Source organism: Alternaria dauci, chromosome 2 (genome assembly GCF_042100115.1).
Source record: "Alternaria dauci strain A2016 chromosome 2, whole genome shotgun sequence".
NCBI lineage: Eukaryota > Fungi > Ascomycota > Dothideomycetes > Pleosporales > Pleosporaceae > Alternaria > Alternaria dauci.
This window is the reverse complement of record NC_091273.1, coordinates 1,660,358-1,684,032: the sequence shown is the minus strand read 5'-3', so window position 1 is coordinate 1,684,032 and position 23,675 is coordinate 1,660,358. Positions and strand designations below refer to the sequence as shown.

Below are 23,675 nucleotides of genomic sequence, written 5' to 3'. Positions count from 1 at the left end.
ACCTACTTAGAGTCTATAACTTACTACTAAGTAAAGGTATCCCTTTACTATAACTAGAGTAGAATATCTAGTAAAGCTTTAGACTTTACTAATATAAGTTTACTACTAACTAATACCTTAGCTAGTAAGTATAGTATATATAGTATATATCCTATAGTACTAGTAGTAGGGACCTAACTAGTTCTATAAATATTAGTAATATATATCTTATACGCGCTTACTAGACTAAGCCTAAGTATAGATCCTCTTACTCTACTAAGTTTATTCCTTACTAGAAGCTTATTCTATAAAGTAAGTAATAACTAAGTTAAGGATATATTCTCTTACTTATAATCTACTCTTCTTAAAGGTCTATCTACTAGGTTAGTATTCCCTAAATAGTATTTTACTTTAAAATTAAATACTCCTAAATAGAGTACTTAATATACTTAATAGGGGTTAAGCCTCTATATAGCGCGTATAGAGTATAGGTTATTATAATCTATTAAAACTTAGATAGTATAATAAGTACCCTCTAAGTAATACTACTACTACTTAAAGCTATATACTATAGCTAGAAGTTCTAGATTATATACCTTATAATTTAGTTCTATAGCCTAAAGCTTTCTTAAGATAAACACTACTAGGTACTATTTCTTATCTTTAAATAGCTAAGAAAGTATACCTAAGATTATAAATATTAAGGTATCTATCTTAATATAAATCTATAGTAGTTTATTAAAGTAGCGTAGGATAGGTATATATATAAAGTATTCTTTTAGCTTAGTAAAGGTAGCTTCTATAGTATTATCCTAGTAGAAGACTTAATTCCCTTTTAGAATATTAGTAAGGGGGGCTATTTCCTAAGTATAGTACTTAATAAAGTATTAATAAAAATTAGTAAACCTTAAGAAGGATTATAGCTCCTTAATACTAGTTAGGGTTAGCTATTAGAGTACTATCTCTATATATATAGGATTAGTGTAAATACTACTCCTTATAATAATAAATCTTAAGAAATAAACTTTAGTAGCTATAAAGGTATACTTCTTTAGGTTTATATAAAGTTTAGCTTCCCTAAGGGACTAAAGTATAGTATATACTACGCGCTAGTATAGCTTAAGATTATTATTATAAGTATAGATAAGAATATTATTAAGGTAGACTATATAAATATAGTCTAAATATCTACTTAACACTTTATTAATATAGGCCTAAAAGCTTACTAGAGTATTTATTAGCCTAAAAGGTATGACTAAGTACTTAAAGTAGCTATATTAAGTTTAAAAAGCTATCTTCTATTTATCTCCTACTTTTATTTATGTATAATACTAAGGGTCCTTAAAATCTAGTGTTATATAGTATTATACGCCTAATAGGTAATCTCGTATCTCTCTAATAGGTAGGAGTAGGTAATAATCTTTTATAGTAATTATATTTAGACCTCTATAATTTACGTAAAGGTAAAGTATACTATCTTTCTTTAGTATAAAGATAATTAGTAAGCTTATAGGGCTAGTACTATATTAGATCTATTCCTTATAAAGAGCCTCTTCTATATATTTATAAAGTAGTTAAAGCTTATATAAAGAGAGCGTGTAGAGTAGTCTATATAGTAGCTCTTTACTTAGTTAGATAGGAAATATATAATCTAAACTCTTATAACTTAGAAGAGTTATAGCCTTTATATTATTAAATATATCTATATATTCTAATAAAGTATTAGGGATATATAGTTCCTATACTATATAGATATTATATACATGCGTATTATAGTCTAAAAAAGTATTAGTTAATTAGAGAGTTCCTAAGAGGTAAGTAAAACTAAAATCCTTTTTACTTTTTTAGAGAGTCTTTATACTTACTAACTAAATATTAGCTTTAGTTAATCCTTAGCGCTATTTTTAGTACTTATAATTAATAAAAATATCCTTTTATTTAAGAAAAGGATTCCTTAGGAGAAGAGGAAGTCCCTCTTTATTTACCTTATATATAGTTACTTAGGTAAGGCGTTCTATACTATTATTATCTAATAAGTATACTTAGAACGCGTATACTATATAAGTACCTTAATATTATAGACTAATCTATCCTAATCTTAGGAGCTCTATATTCTCTATAAGCTTTATACTTATTTCTATAGTAGTAATTTAACTAATTAGACTAATATCTACTTAAGGATTAAGAATAACCTTAAGTTTTTTTTCTTAACTAGATTCTACTTATATACTATATATATACTTTATACCTAGTAAGATATTAATTAGTAATTACCTTACTAATCTTAGATTTTTAGGGAGGCTTACCCTTTTCCTACTTAGTTAATATTAATAGGTACTTAGTTTAGGTTACTACTTTAGTACTTATTAGTATAGTACCCCTTCTTCTAGTACTTAAAGTATATAATTAAGCTATTATCTTTTAGCTTCTTTAGTAAGTTATACTATAAGGTTAAAAAAAGAGCCTCTCTATACTTTCCTTTATAAGCGCTTTAGGCCTATTATTTATATATAGAGGTTACTCTATATAAGTTTCTTTTAAGTATAAATACTAATATAATAAGGTCCTCTCTAGTAGCTAAAACTTAGTAATAGTTAGTAATAGCTTACTATAACTTAGGCTATAGTTTTATAAATAAGTATTATACCCTTTACTCCTTAATATAAGTAAGGAGTTAGTCTTCTAGAACTTCTAGGTAAGTAGTAAAAGAGTAAACTATCTAGTCTTTTTACTATATAGTATTATTATACGCTATAGCTACTTTAAGACTATAGTTAATAAGATTAGAGAATAAGTTAAGTAGGTACTACTTAAAGTATTCTTAAGTAGGATCCTCCCTTTATACTTTAAATATACGCTTATAGTATATATACTAAAGCTCCTTAGGTTCTTCTCCTATATACTATATAGACTATAAAACTTTATTATAGTTAGTAGAAAACTCTTATAGTAGTAGTTAAAAAGCTATCTTATAAAAATAAATAAATTTATAATATTCTTTAATTATTTTTCCCTAGTACTCTATAGGGTCCTTAGGTTTTAAAGTATATTTTAGGTATATAGTGCCTATAGGTTTAGGTATATATTAAGTATATATAATAGGATCTTTAGTACTAAGAGTAATATAGCTTACTTCTACTTAGGGTATACCTTATCCTATTTTCTCTAGCTATATAACTTTATCTTCTAGCTTATATAGCTATTAGAGGGTAAGTAGTTTATCCTATTATTTCTTAATAGCTATAATACGCTCCTCTAGTATTATAAGTATATTTTCTACTAGTAGTATATATTTACTATATAGTATTTATATTAGGCTTAAAAGGCTAGAACTTTAGCTCCTTACCCTAGCTTAGGTAGTAGATTATATTAAGGGAGCTATCCCTAGACTATTTACCTTATAGGAGAGAAGAATTATTATATAAAGGGTAGTTATAGGTAATAGTATTTACTTTATACTATAAGAGAATAGTAGGGGATAGCTCTATATTCTAATAGTATACTAAGGGAAGTAATAATAATAATTCTTACTAGTCTTCTTATATATAAAGTGTAGGTTAAGAGTAAGTTCTTCCTCTATAAAGATAATAAGAGAAGTAATTATATTAGGACCTTAGTACCCTTCTAGCTAAGCTATATCCTATATGTTATAAGGATAGTAAAGGATAGTATATAAGTTAAAAGGTTATATCTTATAGTCTCTAGTCTATTTATAATACTATTATATATCTTTAGTATCTAGCGTTTATAATATACTATATACGTACTAGTAGTACTAAATATAGGTATAAGCTTATAGTTACCTAGTTAGCGCTTTATCTTAAAAAAAGTCTCTAAATTTACTATAATAATAAAAAAAAAAGTCTATAAAGGCTAAAGCTAAAAAGGATATAGAAAGTATTATAGTAAGTATAGATAATAAAGCCTACTTAATATAAGAACTATATATAGAATAAAGTAAGAATATAGCTTATAGGAACTTTATAATAGCTAAGGTAACTAATAAGTAAAAGATTAAGGGACTAACCTTTAAGAAAAAAGATAAAGTTTTTTTATTATAATAAAACTTAAAAACTAAGTAACTAAGTAAGAAACTAGATAACCTCTAAGTAGGACTATTTAAGGTTCTAAAAGAAATAAGTAAAGTAAACTATAAACTCTAACTCCTACTAGGTATATATATCTACCTTATCTTTTATAAGAAACTCTTAGAAAGAGTACCTCTAGATACTAAGCTAGCTACTAATATAAAGCTTAAAGATAATAAGTATAAAGTTAAGGAAATTAGGGACTTTTAGAAAATTAGTTATTAGTAGAAATACTTAGTTAAGTAGCTAGGATAGCTAGAGAGCTAAAATACTTAGGAACTAAAAGAAAATTTAATAAACTATAAATTATAAGTATATAAGTACTATTAGAGATACTTAGAGAAGGGAGGACTAAGTCCTTAAAAGAAGAAAAGAATTTAGTAAAAGGATTAAAAGAAGTATTATCCTATAACTAGCCTAAGTTAGTTAATAGTCTAGGTAGTAATAGTTTAGTTATTAGAAAGCCTATACTAGGGGTAGAGTTCCCCTTAGCTTACTCTTTTATATAATCTTATAAATTTAAGATAGTAAGATCTTAATTAGTATATAAGTACTCTTATACCTTAACCTCTAGGAGCTCTTAGTAGAGATAGGTAGTCTCTATTATTACTAGAGCCTAGCGCTCTTCTATATATATAATCTTAAGCTTCTTCTTATACTTTTCTTACTAAACTTTCTCTTACTCCTCCTCTAAAATAAATAAGCTATACTTAGCTTTTACTAAAATATAGCCTATATAATAACTAGTTATAGTATTTATAAAATAATAAAGGTTCTTTTCCTTATAACGTTTATAATAAAATATTATCTTAAGACCTTACTCTTATACTTAAGTTATATAAGTATAGCGCTTAGTAGTTAAGTTTTATATATAGTTATAATAGTAATTAAACCTTAGGTGTAGTTAGAAGAAGTAAGGAAAAGAAAGAAGAGGGGATATAATACTATAGGAATACCTAAACCTCTACTACTACTACTAGACTAGGCATAAGAAAATAATAATCTAGGGTATTAAGATAATACACCTAAGAGGGGGGATAATATTATAAGGTAATAAGAAGGATCTCTCCTTAACGTAGGTTATATAGTAAGAGACTATTAGGTAACTACATTAGAAGGTAATAATTAGTGTAGGGTATTAATTACGTAATAGATATCTTACTAAGAGGAGCTATCTTACTAAGGATAAGATAGTAGGCCTATATAGGATATTAACTATTATAACTATCCTATAGAAGGTTATAACTAATAGGATAGCTATAATAGTAATAGATAAGGTAATAAAGGTATAAAGATAGAAGGGTTTTATTATTACACTTATTATAGTTAACTTAAATAGTTTATCTCTTATATAGATTATTAACTAGTTATTCTATTATTTATAGAATTAGTAGTAATTATCTCTTAGTTATAATAATAACTCTTTTCTACCTAATTATTCTATATCCTACCTTATAGACTATCGCCTAAGCCTAACTTACCTTAGTATAGACTAAGCTTAGAGAAGTATAGTAAAACCCCGTGTAACATTTTTAAATCTTCTATTATTAAAGAGTTATTCCTGTATAAAGAGTAAATTAATTCTAAATTAATTCTTCTTTAATTTTAGTTTTTTAAGATAATATAGTATAGTCTTAGCATACTATATAAGAGAAATTGCCTATTTGGGTTAGACCATGCCATGTCTGGGCGCGACCTTGGTCAGATGAGTTGCATCCTGGCGCGACGCGTCCCCTTCGCATACTCTCGACACTAACACAGCCATACTACCATATATCGAGTTCATTTCAGTACATGCTAACAATAAGTTACAATATAAGAATAGATCTTCTACGCCTCCTTGGATGACGTCCGCTCCATCAAAATCTACGCGTCATACTCAACGCCGCTGAAGCTCCCCCGACTCCATTACCAGATGAACTTCGACTGAGAATCGCATACATACGTAAAAATAACCACCATCATATACCGCGTCAACGTATACCGAACAGAACGTGGTTAGTGCCAGTCGCCACACTATCCAGGTGGTCAACGTACTGCGGTGGAAGAAGAATTAGGAAGCACATTACAAGTCCAAACGCAATTCCTAGCGTTTGTAAATACCAGTATGTACGGTCGCTGGGTCCAATGACAGTTCTTGAGCCTCACCTCAAGACTGGTTCCGGCGGTAGCTTGGGGTATCTGGCAGTTTTAGCACCTCGTCTTGGTGCTGCCAGAAACCGAAGACGTCTTCACCCGCAGCATCGTCTACGGCGTACGTCGGTGAAAGCTCCATGTCGGCAAGACAAACGCCCATCTCGGGATGTTGCGCGAAAAGATTCGCATTGCTGACTGCGTCATGTGTGGAGAACGGTTGCACATTTTGTTGCCAGTGCTCGATCCCTGGGAACTCCGACACACCAATTTGCTCCGGTTGTGCAAAATTTCTAGATGTAGCTACATTTGGAGATGAATTATAGCCCCAGGGGCGAAGGCATGAGGCCATGTTCATGTTCGTTGGCTTCGACTCGTCAAGCGTGGCAGACATTGTGCAGCAGTTCAGTGGCTTTGATGGAGATAGGAAGGGCGACTGCCTGCCTTGCGAGACAGACAGCTTCTGCGACATGTGCTGCGAGTGAGAATTATGTGGCTGCTCCCGAAGTGAGAGTGTGGCCGGCGACGCCGCAGATATGCGGTGGGCATCGAGTGATCGAGGTGAGGGATGCATCGACGGTGCCGGAGGTGCCAGAAAAGTAGGCGGAGGGCTCGAGGCAATGCGCTGCGCCGTTTGCGATGTCAGGTACGGCAGCCCCACCGGTTCGAAGGCCTGTTGCGGTGTGGTACCATGAAACAATGGCATCTCTGAAGCTGCTGACGAGTGGTTTCGTGTGTGTCTTCTCCGTGAAGCGGCGACGGTCCGAGACCTCTTCGATGCCCGCGGATTGTCTCCCACTACACAGTTACCCTTGGCGTTCGGCCTCTTGCTATTGCCCACCCGGTTCTGGTCCTTGCGCTTAGAGTATGCCTTGGGCGCGTTGACAAACATGCGAATTTGCCAAGCTGAGCACATGACGTTCTCGCAAATCGTCTTCTCTAGTCGGAGGGCTTCGACAATATTGTCCAAGCGGCCGGCGCAGTCGACGTCCTTGTCTTCATCCTCGCCCTTGCGTTCGTCGTTGACGTAGTCATTCTGCTGCCACCCGCGAAAGCCCATCTTGACCTGCTCAATTAAACAATCGAACAACTTATGAGCGTAAGCTTCCACTAAATCCGACTGATAGTGTGGTTCTTCAACCCATCTCTTGAGTGCGGTGGATCCAGTGTTGTCTCTGGCATAGTCCCCGCAGATCATGGCGTTGTAGATGCGCTCTACATTAATGCTACGATTACGCTCGACAAGCTCGATTGTTGGATCATTAGCAGGGTCTCTCCACGGTTCACGATTGAACCGCATTTTCTTACGACGATATTCTTTTGCTTCCTCAGAGTTTTGGAAGTAACCACGGAACGGTCCATAATGCTGACCTGCCGCCTGCGGCGGTGCGCTGCTGTTTCTGGACAATGGCATAGGCGCGAGCGAGGGAACTTCCGCAGAGATAGACCGGTGGTGCATCATATATGCATAGGGAGAATCTTCCTTTCTGACTTCGCCTTTTCGATAACCTGGACTCATCAGTCCTATGTAGTTATCGGCGCCACGTTGAAGCTGGAGGTTGTTGTCGGTGTAAGTGTTGTCTGGTGTCTGCATCGAAGTACGTGGATGATACGAGTCGATTCCTTCCGCACCGAATCCGATGTTCGGCGTATGGGATTGGCTAAAGTCGTTTGCATTCCCGTAGTGCTGGCCGCAAGACTCATGGTGGCCATGCGAGGGACCCAGGTCTCTGGGACTGTATGTGGCTTCCTCGAAGTAGCTGTGATTGTCGTCCACACTTGATGCGGTGTAGGAATGCCCCTTGATAAACACATCACCGGGATCGTGCTCCATTTGACGAAGTGATGGCTCCGCCTGCCGCGGAGGTTCCTTCATGTAACTGCTGATGCTTCCTGTAGACTCAATGCGTTACTTGTATTGTAAGGTTTGAAGAATGAGGTAACGGAGGGAGTATTGGTGTTGATATGCTGGAGAATGTGATTCGAGGAAGCGTGAAGAAGGCGGAAGTTATAGAGTCTCCCTATCAAGTGCTTACATCTATCGTGAAGGGCAGTCTCCTAAATGTTCAACGAACGCCCACGACAACCGCTGCATCGGCCCGTCGCTCAAGATAGTCATTGATCCTAATGGCACTCATGATGTCTTGTGATCAGCCTATGCGTTGGAAGCTCGTGGAGTCACTGGTGGCATGGAATGCGTTCGCGATGGCAGCCTACAAACCCCCACCACGTTTGTTGCATGTACCATGTGCGGCTCAAGTACGTGTTTGAACATCAGCTCCGCCCGGTAACGCATTACTCACGTGTTGTGGGCCCCGATTTGCAGCGGCGATGCCACTTTCCAGACTTGATAACAGAGCGTCCATGATTCGCTGCCATGGAGCCATAGTACCTACCTCTATTCTGTGATTCTTAATATCTGCGATGTGCGTGTGACTTTTCATCTGCTATCTCCACTTTTCCATAGCCTCAAGATGGCATGAAACAATTCTAGACTTTTACAGGCTTAGAAGTGGCTTAGTAGCACCAAGCATTGTTGATGATTACGTCGCCATACTTACTACGCTGGCATTCACCTGTTGCATTTGCACGAGAACAGGTCGCATGGGGTCACTGATATTTCAAAGGCATAGTGAGTGACCAGGGACCACGAACAAGAGAAGAGCATGTGGTTCGTGGAAGTTAGTGCTTGAAATTGAAGCGCGACGTGCTTCATAGAGCTTCATAGAAATTGTCGCGTTATATCTTTGCCACTAGTGTCATTAAGGTTGGGCTGTAAAGTTTGTCGAGGCATGTCCAGATCATGCTCAGTCTAACTAAGTAACACTTGTACTGTCAACAATATTTTTTTATTTCCGCATAATACCTAGGTAGTAAATATTATCTGTATCTTTCTCAACCTCGCAGTGTAATCTGAAAAGCCATTGCGCGTCTCAATGAGTGTGCATTGAAAGAAGAAGACATACTTACAACGAAACCCGATTTGAGAGCGGATCTGCTCCTCTGATTGTCTGGCGTCCCAAAACAGCTGAAATGATTCGGCACACTAGGCTTATCCATGTCAATGTCAAACTTGGCCACTGTTACCTGCCGTCCTAGTAGCGTCCGGCCTCATTATATACGATAGCGCGCGTTGATTAAGAATACGCATCCGTTAATGTGTAGCATCACCAGAGTCGTCTTGACTTACGAACATCGCTGACACATGGATACTCTCAACAGGTCATCTATCGCACTCTACTGCCGGAAGTTGTACAATACTTAATTTCCAACCCGATATTCCACTGACATTAACGCATCATGGCCTGACTTCCAAGAGTTCTGGAAGTCTCCCTGATTTTAGTGCACGTCGGGTTGGACTTGAATCGTTTGAATACTTGCACTGATGTCGCTGGAACCCTTCCAGATTGGCCAAAGCTCGAAGTTGATAACGCCTAAATCGCTCTTGTCATCTAGTTTGCTATAGTCTCTTAGTCGTAGGAAGGCCTCGTCGCCCCAAGAAATGAACCGGTATTCTGACACAAGAATCATTTCTTTCATTGTATCTTCGTAAAAAAGGGTCGACATTATTGGCAAATTGGCGATCATAGGAGCCAGTGACCTTTGAGTGATCCGACGGGTTAATGTATGAGTAGAATACTCCACAACGGAAGCGCATCCTACAACAAACATCTCTTGAGGGTGACCGTTACATTCGCACGTCAATCGCTCTGAAACTTGTTTCTCGAGTTGAAACGTGTATGTCATAGGTTTAGCAAGCCGCTAAAGGCGACACTGATTCCGCGCTCTTGTTCCGCACTTTTTGCAACCTAATTCCGCGGTCCCCAACGAACGGCGCGACTTCCCCGCATGAGCCGGCCACGCTTCACGCAAAGTCTGGGGAGGCCACCATGGATGAGAAATAGTAGACTAATAAATGACCAGCCGTTCGATAACGAAGGTCTAAATCTGATTTGCGGCTCACAGCAACCTTTCGTTCATCTTGTTGTTTTCGACAAGCGTCGCAAAGAGCCACTAGCGAACACCATGATTTCTGTCATCCTACCACTGCTATCGTCACAGTTTCAGGATCACCCGGTTCGCTCGCTGTTTTTGTTATCGATACTCATGCCCATAGCATATGTCATTGGAAACGAATATGTGCGATACTCGCGACGAATCAAGGGTTTTCCGGGACCGACAAACTGGCCCTTGGTGGGCAATATTGCAGACATCAAGGTTAACGCGGCCGAAAAGTATCGCGAATGGAGCAAGACTTTTGGCGCGGTCTACCAGATACAGCTTGGAAACGAGCCGGTGATTGTGGTCAACAGCGCGGAAGCCGCGAAGAAGATCTTTGGTGGAAACAGCCAGGCGCTGAGTTCCAGACCTGTATTCTGGACTTTCCACAAGGTGAGCTGGACAAGAAAAGCGCCCCGGTAACGTCGCTGACTGATAGCAGGTGCTCTCAAATACGGCCGGTACAACGATCGGGACTTCGCCATTCAACGATTCGCTCAAGCGTAGAAGGAAAGGTGCTGCCTCGGCACTCAACAAGCCCTCGATCGCGACGTACATTGACCATCTCGATCTTGAAACGAAGGAATTCATAAAAGACGGGTTTGAGTCGGGTCACGCTGGTACTGTTGGTGTAAACCCTATGCCCATGATTGAGCGCCTTTCGCTTTCGCTCGCTCTGACCCTCAATTGGGGAACACGGATGAGCAGTCGACACGATCCGATGTTTCACGAAATCTGCGAGGTCGAAGCCGCCATTTCAAAGTTTCGTAGCACGACTGGAAACTTGCAGGACTACATTCCAATCTTGAGACTCAACCCCTTCAGCTTCGGCACCAAGTCTGCGAAAGAGCACCGCAACAGACGAGATGTCTACCTAACGAAGCTGAATCGCGATTTGGATGAGCGAATGGAGAAGGGTACTCACAAGACGTGTATCCAGGCAAACATCATCCAGGACAAGGAAGCTGCGTTGAGCAAGGAGGAGTTGACGTCGATCAGCCTGACAATGTTGTCTGGCGGTCTAGACACCATCACTACGCTCGTTCAGTGGAGTGTAGCGCTGCTGGCTCAAAGACCGGACATCCAGGAAAAGGCTATCAAGGAGATCCGAAAGCACTACTCGGAGGACGAGCCGCTGGCCGATGCGTATGATGACCAGAAGTGTGAATACATTGTCGCACTGGTTAGAGAGTGCTTGCGGTACTACACTGTACTACGTCTAGCACTTCCACGTGCGACAGTCAAGGATATCATGTATGAGGGCAAACTCATCCCCGCTGGTAGTACGGTATATCTGAACGCATGGGCGTGTAATATGGGTACGTCATCCTCTATGGTTCCGCTGCACTATAGATGGCGATGCTGATTGCGGAGTAGATCCCAAAGTATGGAGAGACCCAGACGAGTTCCGTCCGGAGCGTTGGCTGGAGCAGCCCGACGCCCCGCTGCACACGTACGGCTTGGGCTACAGAATGTGTGCAGGCTCATTGCTGGCCAACCGCGAGCTGTATCTCGTCTTCCTACGGACCCTGAACAGCTTTGAGCTAGTGCAGAAATCGGAGGTGGACGTGCATCCTGTCAGGGGCAGCGCAGACCCTACCAGTTTGGTGACGATGTGCCGGCCTTATGAGATTCTCTTCAGACCCAGAAACGAGCAGGTTCTGCGTGAGGCTCTTAAAGCAGCAGATGAGCGATTGGCTGAGTTTGAGAAGGCGTGAGCGGCGGTGTTTGTAGATTAATGCAGCGTGGGGGTATCGGGTAATCTGAACAATCTGAACGGCATTTGGCGTGCGCAAAACCGAGCAACGGGGACGAGGTCAGGGTGGGGGTGGGGTGGTGGTGGTTGTGAGGGATGACCGGAGGCGTCGGCAGCCAGCCACAGGCGAGCGGGATGATGCGTTGCAGGGATGTGTGTTTCCCAGAAGGACACTCGAGGGTAGGTATGGCACCTCCAACATGTCCTCTTGCATTGCCCTGGACGCACGCGCTTGGCCCTTCGTTGAAGCTTGTATCGTGTTGTTTCCTTGCCTTGTTTGACCTAGTTGAAGCCCTGCACATTATCCTTGTTCCTGGCAGAGTAAGACGCAGCAGCCCGCCCATGTCCCACACCGTTCGCACGTAGAACCGCACGCGACCCTTTCCCCCCCCCCTACATCGTCATGACCGAGCACGCTGAATGATAGCGAAGAGACGCGCTACAGACAAGAAGTGGCTTCCCGATAGCTTCGGTCGCGGCAGCATGTATCGGAAGGCGATAGTTCCGGGCGATGAAGAGTTGGGCAAGAAGGACGATGACCACCGATACAAACCCGCGCGACATGCCGGCGGGTCGGGTTGGAGCCACGCATTCCGCTGGCGACGGCGACGGATACTGCTTGCGATAGTGGGCCTGTGCCTGCTATACTACTGCTTCCTCAGCGGCTCCGACGACTACCAAGAGTCGGACGAAGCACGATATCGACGACGGCCAATCACATCCGCATATCAGAAGCCCAGCGCAGACGGCGACGACGAACCCACGGGAGCGCCACCGGGCGTACAGAAGCCAAGACGGGGAGAGGCAACGCCTCGCACCTACGACGGACAGATACGCTTCTTCCGCCTCGCCGGCTCACTGCGCTCATCCGCCTCGACAACGGATGGCTATGAGAAGAAGAACAAAAACATCCTGTTCGCAATGTCGAGCTTGCAGAGTGCATCGACGCTCTTGCCCATGGTATGCGAAATGTCGCATTGGAACAGGAACCATGTACACGCCGCTTTCATGGGCAGGGAAGATATACCAGTCGAGCATCTGCTAGAGATGAACGGAATAGACAAGGCCAAGTGCCCTGCCGTATGGCACGATGCGCGACCGGATTATATGGAGTATGTACATCAGACCGTTCTCGCCTCCCCAGCACCTCTGGAGTATACTGCAGTCGCATGAGCAGCTCCACGCTTCAAAACTTGTGTATGGACGGCCATGGCTAACTGGAATGTTGCCTGCAGGTATAGCACCGATGTACGCGCTGAGACGGCCGTGATGGGTGCTATGCAGCACATTAACAGCTTTCTTCATCCTCAAGCAGCCATCATCGACGATTCCATCTCAGAAGACCAATTCTTTGTCCGAGGCATGCGGACCAAGGCTGGTGTGCTTAAAATGCCGCTTATTGAAGTGCCAAAGGACAAATTGGATGACTTCGCCTGGGTCTCACGACTCGACGCTGGCTCGCTCAGGCACTGGCACGATCCTACCGTAGACATTCTCATCCAAGTGCCACCAGACTCGTCCAGTGTTTTGCGGTTACTGAAGTCGATCAAAGACGCTGATTACAGTGGGCTGAGACCGCCTCGTATCACCATGGAGCTACCAGCCGAGCTTGACATTTCGGTAAAAGAGCACATTGAGAGCTTCAAATGGCCCCTACATGGTGACAACGCAATGGCAGGGAGCGGGATCAGTATCAGACGCCGCATCCCAAACCACCGCCACAACCAAGAGGACTCTGCGATTCGCTTCCTGGAGTTGTTTTACCCCACCAATACCATCAGTTCACATGTATTACTGCTCTCACCGCAGGCGCAGCTATCGCCACAGTATTTCCACTTTGTCAAATACGCCTTGTTGGAGTACAAGTACTCAACGTACGGCACAGAGGACAATGAAAATCTCATGGGCATAAGCCTAGAGTTGCCAACACTGCTCCTGGATGGCAAGACCAAGTTGGAGCTTCCGTCGACAGGCGACATGCACACTGACCGATACAAGAAGCTGCATCAAGGCGTCAAGAGCGTACCTTTTCTGTGGCAGGCTCCAAACAGCCATGCGACACTGTTGTTTGGAGACAAGTGGGCGGAACTGCATTCGTTCCTTGGTAACCGTGTGGTGAAGCATCAGCAATCGGCCAAAACAGCATCTCGGGGGAAGTTGGTATCCGAGACGCTGCCCGCATGGACCGAGTACATGCTTGAATTCATGCGCGCGCGGGGTTATTCGCTGCTTTATCCTGCGACGACGTTCAATGCATTGGTCACAATCCATAACGAGTTGTACCATGCCCCCGAGGAATTCTCTGTAGTACCGCCCAAGGACGGTCAAGAAACACCAAACATGCCGCAGGACACAGACGCGCCATTCCTGCGCGCCGAAACGCCACCTAAGCCGCCCCGAACCCCCGAACCACCCGTCATTCCAGGCACAGTGCCACTGCACCAGGCGCTACCTTTCGATGGCGACCTTCCCGAGATTCCTCACCTGTAAGTTTTCCCCGCACGAAGCGCATGCGAGACACAGGCTGACTTGAAGCACGTACATTTAGACCCCAGCTTCTCTATGACGGGCAGCAGATTGCCCCAGCAAACATATCCACTGTGGCAAGAGAATACGCAGACATGTTCCGCATGGAGGTAGGCGGCTGCAAAATACCCAAAGGCAAGCATAAGAAGGTTGTCGCGGGTGAAGCAAGCGACTTGTTCTGTTTCGGAGAGGAAGACGAGAGTGAGTGGGTGGAAGACGAAAGCAGAGAGGTGGACATGTTTGGCGCGCCGATTGACGATGAGCTAGAGAAGTTGATCGGGGAAGCACTGCCTGGTGTGGCGACGTCGACGAGGGAGAGGACGATTAGCAAGCCCACTATTGTCGTGGATGAGGCATAGCGCAGAGACCAAGTGTACTGTATTGCCATGTTTGTCGGCGTCACGGTGTAAAAGTACAGTGTTATGTAATCAGGCGAAAAAAGGCTGCCAAGGCCAGCGATGCCTCTTTGGTGATGACGCTGGGCATGGTGCATGCATTTTGGTCGGCCAAAATTTCCATGCAACATGTTCAACCACGAGGCGACTACCTGCCCGCCACACATCGTCTGGGTCCCTCTCACGGTCTTCTGGCGTTGACAAGTCTTGCTTTTCGAGTTTTATTTTTATTTATTTCTTTATTTCTTCTTCTTGTTTGTTCCGTTACCCCTCCATAGACTTTGCACCACACGCTTTTCACGACCATGCTCTCGCGAGCAGCCGGGCGGAAACTCCGCAGAGATGCATTCAGGACGCCCACGACGCTTTCAGACCAACTGACGCTGCCATGGCTCTGCCCCGCGTTGTCACGGTGGACATCGACAAACACACACGACTCGAGCCGACGGCAGCGGCAGCGGCAACGGCCCTCGTCACTGTCGATACGGCACGAGACACGCTCCCTCGCCACATCCGCCGAACTGCAGCCCCCGCTGCCCTCTGCGCTGTCCTTTGATCCCTTTGCGCAGGCGTTTGGGCGCCAATCCCAGCCGCCCGACCTCGCTCGCCTTCCGCAGTGGGACCCCCAGAGTCCCCTCGTTGTCCGTGACTCGCTGGCCGCGTCGCCCTTGGTGCGTACCATCAACGGCCTCGGCGGCGACCCCGTGGAGCTGCACCAGAATCTGTACGCCTGTCTGCGCGTGGGCCGTCTGGATCGGGCCGCCATCATCATCGACCGCCTTGCCACCGTCTACACGCAGGATGCGCCAGAACTCATCGACGCACACAATGTCTACTTGCAGACGCTGCTCGAACACGGCCAACTCGACTCGGGCGCCGAGAGCATGAAGAAGGTTCAGGCCTGGTACCAGAAGAAAATGGTGGCCAAAGGCGTCCAACCAAACGCGCAGACATTTGTTTCGCTGATCCGATCCGCCATGAACTTTCTGCAAGACGGCGACAACGAGGCCGCCGTACGAGACTACATCGCAATGGCACGCAGAACTGGCGAACACATCCTCGACCAAATCAACGCCTCGCCAGAGTTTACCGATGAGGAGTGGGATCTGTTGATCCGCCTGCAACCAGAATCCTTCGACGAGCCTCCGCCTGTCGATCATGTTCAGCATCTCCATGTCAGCACGCCCTCGGGTCGCAAGAACCTTATCGACCACGGCCTCGTGTCCCACCCAGCACAGAGCATCAAGCCTGTCAAGCAAAAGGGCATGGGTCTGGATTCGCTGAAACAAGCTCTTTCTGTTTTCGAAGACGAGGCCCGCGTGCCGTACCCGCACAACATGCAGGGAACCCAGGAAGAGAAGGACCAGGCCTACGCATATGCACGGCAACTACAGATGGAACAGGATGGCATCGAGGCCGCAGTCGAGAGATGGAAAGCCGAGGACGAGAAACTGCAAGAGGTAGGCATCTATGGCGTCATGAACAGCAAGCCTGTTCAGGCCATCATGTACGGCTGGTACTCGGCCCTCGTACCGCTGTTCAAACAGCGTATCGAAAACGCAAAGGACGTCTTGTCCGACCCTGAAAAGTCAAAGTCGCGTGACGAAGCCATCACTTACGGTGTCTGGCTGGAGAGGTGCAAGCCCGAGAAGCTGGCAGCCATTACCGTTGCTCGGGCTACCCAGGCCGCTGTCAGGGGCAAGAATGAAGACAACTCTGCCTACAAGATATCAGCCTTGTCCATTGCCATTGGTACCGACATTCAGGATTACCTCAATGCTGAAAAGCAGACTCGGCTAGACGCTTTCCTGAGAAAGCAGCGCAAGCAAACTCGAATGGATTTGCTCAACAAACTTTCAAAGGAGACTCGAGAGGAGCCTTCCGAGCCATCACCCCCGAAGACGTGGCACTCACTCGAAAAGGCCGACATACCACTAGCCGTCCGAACAAGGCTTGGAGCCCTCTGCCTGGAACTTTTGCTCTCATCGGCAACTCTTACCGTCACCGCAAATGACCCAAGGACAGGTAACAAGGTATCTCGCAGTATGGCTGCCTTCCACCACGCAATCGGTTATCGTCAGGGCAAGAAGCTTGGCTATCTTGTGCCCCACCACGAGCTCACAAACAAGCTGCGAACCGATTCTGTTCATGGCATCCACACTGTCAGGCTGCCAATGGTAGTCGAACCCAAACCATGGTCTAGTTACGAAGACGGCGGATACTACACCATCCCGCAAAAGGTCGTTCGTCAAAAGGCTGGCGACAAAGCACAGAAAGCTTATGCTCAATCCGCCATAGAGAACGGTGACATGTCCAAGGTCATGGCTGGCCTTGACGTGCTTGGCCGAGTACCTTGGCAGATCAATGCCCCCGTCTTTGAAGTCATGGCTCGTGCTTGGAACGCGGGAGAGAGCATTGGGGCTCTTGTTGGTGAAGACTCCATCACGAGCTCCAAGCGCCCCCAAGAGCCCCCAGCGAATGCGTCATTCCAGGAACGAGCAAAATGGGGCAAAGCGCTCAAGGAATACGAGAACTACATTGGCGGTCTCCATTCGCAGCGATGCTACCAAAATTTCCAGTTGGAGACAGCGCGAGCATATCTGCATGAAAAGAAAATGTTCTTCCCTCACAGCGTCGACTTCCGAGGCCGTGCATATCCGATTCCACCTATTCTCAATCATATCGGGTCTGATTTCTCAAGAGGACTTCTCAAATTTGCGCACGGCAAAGAGCTCGGCACTGTGGGTTTACAATGGCTGAAGATTCATTTAGCCAATCTCTACGGTTTCGACAAGGCCAGCCTACGCGAACGTGAACAATTCACAATGGATCACATGGACGATATCTACGATTCCGCGACGAACCCACTCGACGGCAAACGGTGGTGGACCAAGGCAGAAGATCCTTGGCAATGTCTGGCCTGTTGCATGGAGTTGAAGAAAGCTTTCGACTCACCCGATCCGACTCGATTCATGTCACAGTTACCGGTTCACCAGGATGGAACCTGTAATGGACTTCAGCACTACGCAGCCCTCGGTGGTGATTATGCTGGTGCCCGGCAGGTCAACCTCGAACCGTCGGATAGGCCACAGGATATTTACACCGGTGTTGCTGAACTCGTAAAAGAAATGGTCGCAAAAGACGCCGCCGAAGGCCTTGCAGCCGCGTCCTTTATCAACGGTCACATTACGCGAAAAGTCGTCAAGCGAACAGTCATGACTAATGTCTACGGAGTCACCTTTATGGGCGCGAAACAACAAGTTCAAGACGAGCTTCGCAATCTGTTCCCTAATTTCGAGCCTACGGATACGGTCCCGGGACTTGGTGCCGTCGCTTTATATGTTGCGTACAAGATCTTCGATGCGCTGGGCAAAATCTTCAATGGTGCTCAGGAGATTCAATACTGGCTTGGTGAATGTGGTGACCGCATAACAACATCAATTACTGCCGAGCAAATCAAAAGGATCAAAACTCGCTTCGAAGGATTGGACCCTGTCAAGGGGTTTTATGACCCAAAGTATGTGGCACCGAAAAAGGTCTCTGCAACCCAGCTCAACAAGCTCAACAAAGGCATGGAGAACTTCCAGACTAGCATCATTTGGACCACGCCACTCCAGATGCCAATTGTGCAGCCTTATAGAAAAGAAAGCATTCAAAAGATCAAGACCAAGGTCCAGGACATTACAGTGTCAAGGAAGTCTCAGCACGATGAGGTTGACAAACGCAAACAGCTTCAAGCATTTCCGCCCAACTTTATCCACTCTCTCGATGCGAGCCATATGCTGCTTTCGGCATTGAAGGCCAGCGAGATGGGGCTCGACTTCGCCGCTGTCCACGACAGCTTCTGGACACACGCTTCTGACATTCCCAATCTGAATGTCATTCTTCGCGACGCATTCGTACGCATGCACAGCGACGATATTATCGAGCGTCTTGCTGCCGAGTTCTCTGCGCGATATGCAGGTGCCATGTACCGAGCGGTTCTCTTTGCCTCAGCAGAAGTCAGTCAGAAGATTACGCTATGGAGACATGAGCGTCGCTTGAGGGAGGGCCCTGCCGGAAGCACAGCTAGTGCGCGACACGGGCATGCCTCATTCGAGGAAGTTGCTTTGGAGGCTAAGCGGCAGGAACTGCTGAAGAGTGAAAATGCAGAGGAGAGGAAGCAGGGCGAGGAGATGGTCACGCCAACCAGCATCTGGCTTGCGAACCAAGACCCCAAGGCCATTTACTCGTTTAGACTCAACCTGCTTGGCGAGTCCAAAGTCAAACAGTCTGCAGATAGGGAGACGCAGATCATGGATGAGGCATTAGGCGATGAAGATGATGCCATCACGACGACTGAATCAACGATGGATATTGTGGAAGACGAGGCCCAAGATCTTGCAAAGGACCCGCAAAGCGGCGGTGTAGCCAAGAAGAAGAAGACGGCGGCCCGCGCCGCCACCGACGCAAGCACAATCTATGTATGGATCCCGCTCAGCTTTCCGCCCGTTCCGCAGAAAGGCGGTTGGGACATATCTCGTCTCCGCGAATCCAAATACTTCTTCTCCTGACTCAGCCCGGCGCTTCGAGGCGATGCTGAACGCGAGTTCTTCGCGCCAGATGAACGCACCTCGGTGCCTATTGCAGCAACACAGAAGATTCGCGAAATCGCTTTGAAACACAGACTCGTGGCAGAATACGGCTGGAATCTTCCCGTCAGTCCATGGGTGTGGTGGAGGGAAGATCACCCCGGCAGTTCGAAGAGAGAGGGGCGGAGACGAAAACCTGGACAGAAGGCAGGAAGGAAGAGGAAGAGTTATTAATGGGTGCATATGCGTCATGCTGCCTTTGCGTTCGGCGTCATTGTGGGTTTCTTGTCGACTTTTGCATTGCTTGGTGTTTTGGCAGGGCCGGATACTGGGAACGTTTCCGTGGTAAAACTTTGTAAGAAGGGGAATGATACCCCATGTATGTTTATGAGCTTGACTACTTCGCCCATGAGCCTTGTTGTACTGAATATAGACGACCATCATCTCAACAGCATGTTGAGCTCCTGTAGCGACATGTTATGTCCATCGGGTTCGCTGAGTAAGAAAGTATTGACAACAAACCGAGGTCGACCTAAGCGGCGGGGAAGACATGTGGAGGGACAAGCGGGCTTTGCGGTGCGCGGTTGCCGCCGCGAAATAGCGCGACTCGTTGCGAACAATAACCCGCCCACACCCACCCAACGACTCTGTCATGTCTTCACGTCAGTCTTATCTCTTGCCTGCTTGCCTTGTTCGTCCTATCATCAGTATGCTCGCTGTATGCGATATCAGAATTGTTTGCAACCAGGCGGGAGCCGCAGGCCCTCTTGTCGGAAGCAGCTACCACGAAGACGTACTTGATGCGGTCAATTGAATCAGGCAATGTTCTATACCGGCTCAAGCTCGGCAGCCACCAATATCTTGGAGCGGCTCGTCTTGTTCAATCATAACGCGGCCGACACGGGCAAGGCTAGACAGAGCACCCGGTTGCGGAAAGGTGAGGTAGTGGTGCCTGAGCTGATGCTGGTGCTCAAAAAGCTCACCGGTAGACAATGAGGCTCGGGATCTGCATCAGAGCGCCTCCCATGGTGTTGCAACCCAGCTACTGCTTGTTAAAGCCGAGGCACACCCAGTCTCACAGTTGCACGGCGAGTTCTGCCCTGCACACCTTTTGGTCGACATGACTGTCAACTTCACCGAGTGCGCCAATCGATTCTCAGAAAACTCCACGGCGGGAGAGTTGCTCCGCAAAACATGGGGCTGGCAAGGTAAGATCATCGGCATCGATTATAACAACTTGACGCAGATATCTCGTGAAGGGTGCCTGCAGGTTTGTGGCACAGGTGCGCATTACTACCCGTGGAAAGACGTTTCAGGTGTAATCACCACGTGGATCCTCCCAGTCATTGGTGTTCTCTTGCAGGCACCCTTTGAGAGCAACGCAACTCGACGAACGTTGTTGGCCATCACACGATGGGTTGGTTCGCCCATCGCATCGATATCCTACGTCCTATGGAATATCAAAGTGTCTGCCAAGGCTGCCATGATGGTCGACATGGCTGTCAAGTACAACGAGACGCCCCATCGCAAAACCGACTTTGGGAGCATGAGAGACTCGATGTATCTTTTGCTAGTCATGAACCAGTACACGCTAAAACCTACGGTCATGTCGAAAGACCTCCAGAAAGAGGCCGAGGGCCTGTTGCGCATCACGCTCTTTAGTAAAGACTTGGTATTAACAGATACCGACAAGACGCTCCGTCAAATGAGACGCATACTGGCCCGGGAGGTGCGTGAGATGAGAAGAAGAGGGACTGTTCCGGGTATGTACTCTTGTTCAGCGTTGCCGCAGCCGCTAACTGGTGTTCAGTCTTTGTGTCCATCATGTGGTTTCTGTTTGCATTCGCGCTTTCCATACAGGAAGCTTTCGGTAACCTGGGAAACAACTCAACTGCCCATGATCTGGCATTGGGATGTCTGCTGGCCTGGTTCCCAATTCTCATCATGGGTTCTATCGTTGATCGCAATCCCATAGCAGCAGAAGCAATCCGCAAAAGGCTCAGCACCTTGGTCGACCACGTCCGTCACGCATTACGCGACAAGCACCATCGCGACGAGTTCATCCAGACCTTTAGAGATCAGCCAGACTACCATGAGCTGAAGTGCCGCATCGAAAGTGTGGCGAGCAAGGGCGAGCACATGGAAGAATTCTTTGTAGACTTCGCTGGTCAGGCGCGAGTTCGGTGGCATTATGGCGCTGCACATGCAATTCTTTCCGATGTAGAAGACTGCTACATCGGAAGAAAAGGCCGTAATTGGCTGGCTAACGAGCGGGAAGCACGCGCAAGTCTTGTGTTGGGGCCTGTCAACGAAGAGGGTTTGGTTTGGTTTGATGTCCGAGAGTTTTGGCAGGTGCTAAGTGCCATCATTATCGTGGCTGGAAGTTGCGGAGGCGCTTTCATCTTGAGTTACTTCACACCTACTGTTGGTTTGGGCTGCCGCAGCGGAGGGTACACCATCTTCTTCGCTGTCGCCCTGGGGCTGCTTATTGTCGAGATGACTGTCTGGATGATCCTTTCGCCGTACGAATTTGATGCGCTGTGTGCACCGTGGCTGAGTAGAGTGGGATCTCGTCTACATAGCCATGCCACCTTTAATAATTGGGAGGACAATGCACAAGAGAGGTGGAAAAGACTAAAGCGAAGAGCTTCGCGAATGGCCGACGCCACGAGCAGCTTTCTGATTCATTGCATAGTCTCCATGGTTCTCATTATGCCGTGGGCGAACAGAGGCGCCACCAGGGAAAGGATTCAGGTTGCCCTGGAGAGGAAGAGAGCTGGTCTCCGTGACATGCCTATCAAAAGGAGGTGGGAGCTCTTCTTTTTCAGGCCGGTGGAGACGTTCAACACCATATGGCTGGTAAGTCGTAGTTCCGTCAACCTCACATCAGCTGGACCCCTGACTGATAGTCTGTAGATCTATATTGTCATGGCGCAGGTCTTTGGTTGGTACAAGACTTGCGAATGCATGACCAGTAATTGGTCCTGGGGAGGTGGTTACCTTGATTTCAGTCAGCACGGGTAAAGTAGCCGTCACCAATAAAAGATGTTGTCAATAATAGTTAACATATCGATAGTACGTTCTTACTTTACCACTACTCCCCTAAGAGGTAAAGAAAAGGCTGACACCTTTGCTTCTTTACTCTTACATACACTAAATCAAAGACAGTGTTGTCCGTGTTAACAGCTTCATAGATCAGTCAAATAGCCTTTGGGTCGCCTGGTGCTGGATCTCCGGAACTGTCTTGACAGCGACAGTGATGAGTCTGTCCATGTTCTACATTACTGTCGAGGTAAGTCGTGACTGGACGAAATGTATGTGAGACACACACTGACTTTGCATCTTCACGTCTGGTAGTGGTGTCAGCAATCCTTTCTATCGACGGAAGATTACGACGACGCCATGAAAGGACTAAGGATGACACGGGCGTACCGGTCCTGGACGCTCTTTGCTCGCTACACGTCTCGTGCTTCGTTGGCCCAACTAGAAAAGCTTGCGCTTGCGGTCGGTCTAATCAAGAAGCGAAAAGAAACGCTCATGTGGACGAGGCATCACACATGGGATCCAGATGTTCCTCGCCAGACTTTCCCGTCAGAAAGAGGCCATTTCCGTGCGGCGCCATCGATCGAACTGACACCCTACGAGAACGACGGAGCGTCCAATGCGGTCTTTGAAACTCCAGCAATGGCCCACTCGTTGTTTCCACCTGCGATTACGCCGCGCCGGACACGCAATGAGAGCGACGCCTCCCTTGATCCACTTGACTTGCCTAGTTGGCCCCGCACAAGCGGCGACTCTTCTACACCCCTTATACAGAGGCCGTCGCAGGTGTATCAGCAGAACGAAGCAGACGGCGCTATGAGCGGCGAAGAGCGCAGAAGCTCAGAGACTCCTTGCTTAGAGCCAGAACCGGTGCGTGGTAATGCACAGACGTGGCCGAATTTGCAGGATGCAGTGCAGAACCGGCAGGGCTATCATCGTGCACACTCGGATCAGGGGTTTTCACTCCAAACAGAGGAACCTGAACACTCTGGGTTGGGGATATCATCAGCATTGCAAGATGATGATTACAGGTAGATGTAGACATTGATGTTGCTAGAAGAATTTTGTTGTATATAGAACACATTTGTAGGAGCAGATAAAGTATAGCTCCCCTAAATAGACTGTATTATACACAACGTCTGTCTCTGTCCACCAAGCTCGCAGACGTGACATAGTCGAACAACGA

At 46.0% G+C, this 23,675-nt stretch overlaps 4 protein-coding genes across 4 annotated transcripts; 3 read left to right on the top strand and 1 right to left on the bottom strand.

The window, feature by feature from the left end:
* Positions 1-6,216: 6,216 nt before the first annotated feature.
* On the bottom strand, positions 6,217-8,034 carry ACET3X_002583 (uncharacterized protein; the record flags this gene model as incomplete). Its single annotated transcript, XM_069449341.1, has 1 exon — positions 6,217-8,034. The coding sequence occupies one exon, from the start codon at positions 8,032-8,034 to the stop codon at positions 6,217-6,219; it is 1,818 nt and encodes a 605-aa protein (XP_069309130.1).
* Positions 8,035-10,226: 2,192 nt separating this feature from the next.
* ACET3X_002582 (uncharacterized protein) lies at positions 10,227-14,840 on the top strand (the record flags this gene model as incomplete). Its single annotated transcript, XM_069449340.1, has 6 exons — positions 10,227-10,592; positions 10,642-11,518; positions 11,577-11,913; positions 12,423-13,067; positions 13,191-14,441; positions 14,504-14,840. The coding sequence occupies 6 exons, from the start codon at positions 10,227-10,229 to the stop codon at positions 14,838-14,840; spliced, it is 3,813 nt and encodes a 1,270-aa protein (XP_069309129.1).
* Positions 14,841-15,181: 341 nt separating this feature from the next.
* On the top strand, positions 15,182-19,429 carry ACET3X_002581 (uncharacterized protein; the record flags this gene model as incomplete). The annotated part of the gene is made up of 1 exon (XM_069449339.1): positions 15,182-19,429. One exon carries the CDS (start codon positions 15,182-15,184, stop codon positions 19,427-19,429), a length of 4,248 nt encoding a protein of 1,415 aa, XP_069309128.1.
* Positions 19,430-20,567: 1,138 nt separating this feature from the next.
* Positions 20,568-23,524, top strand: ACET3X_002580 (uncharacterized protein; the record flags this gene model as incomplete). Its single annotated transcript, XM_069449338.1, has 5 exons — positions 20,568-21,210; positions 21,258-22,306; positions 22,364-22,457; positions 22,642-22,739; positions 22,805-23,524. The coding sequence occupies 5 exons, from the start codon at positions 20,568-20,570 to the stop codon at positions 23,522-23,524; spliced, it is 2,604 nt and encodes an 867-aa protein (XP_069309127.1).
* Positions 23,525-23,675: the final 151 nt, after the last annotated feature.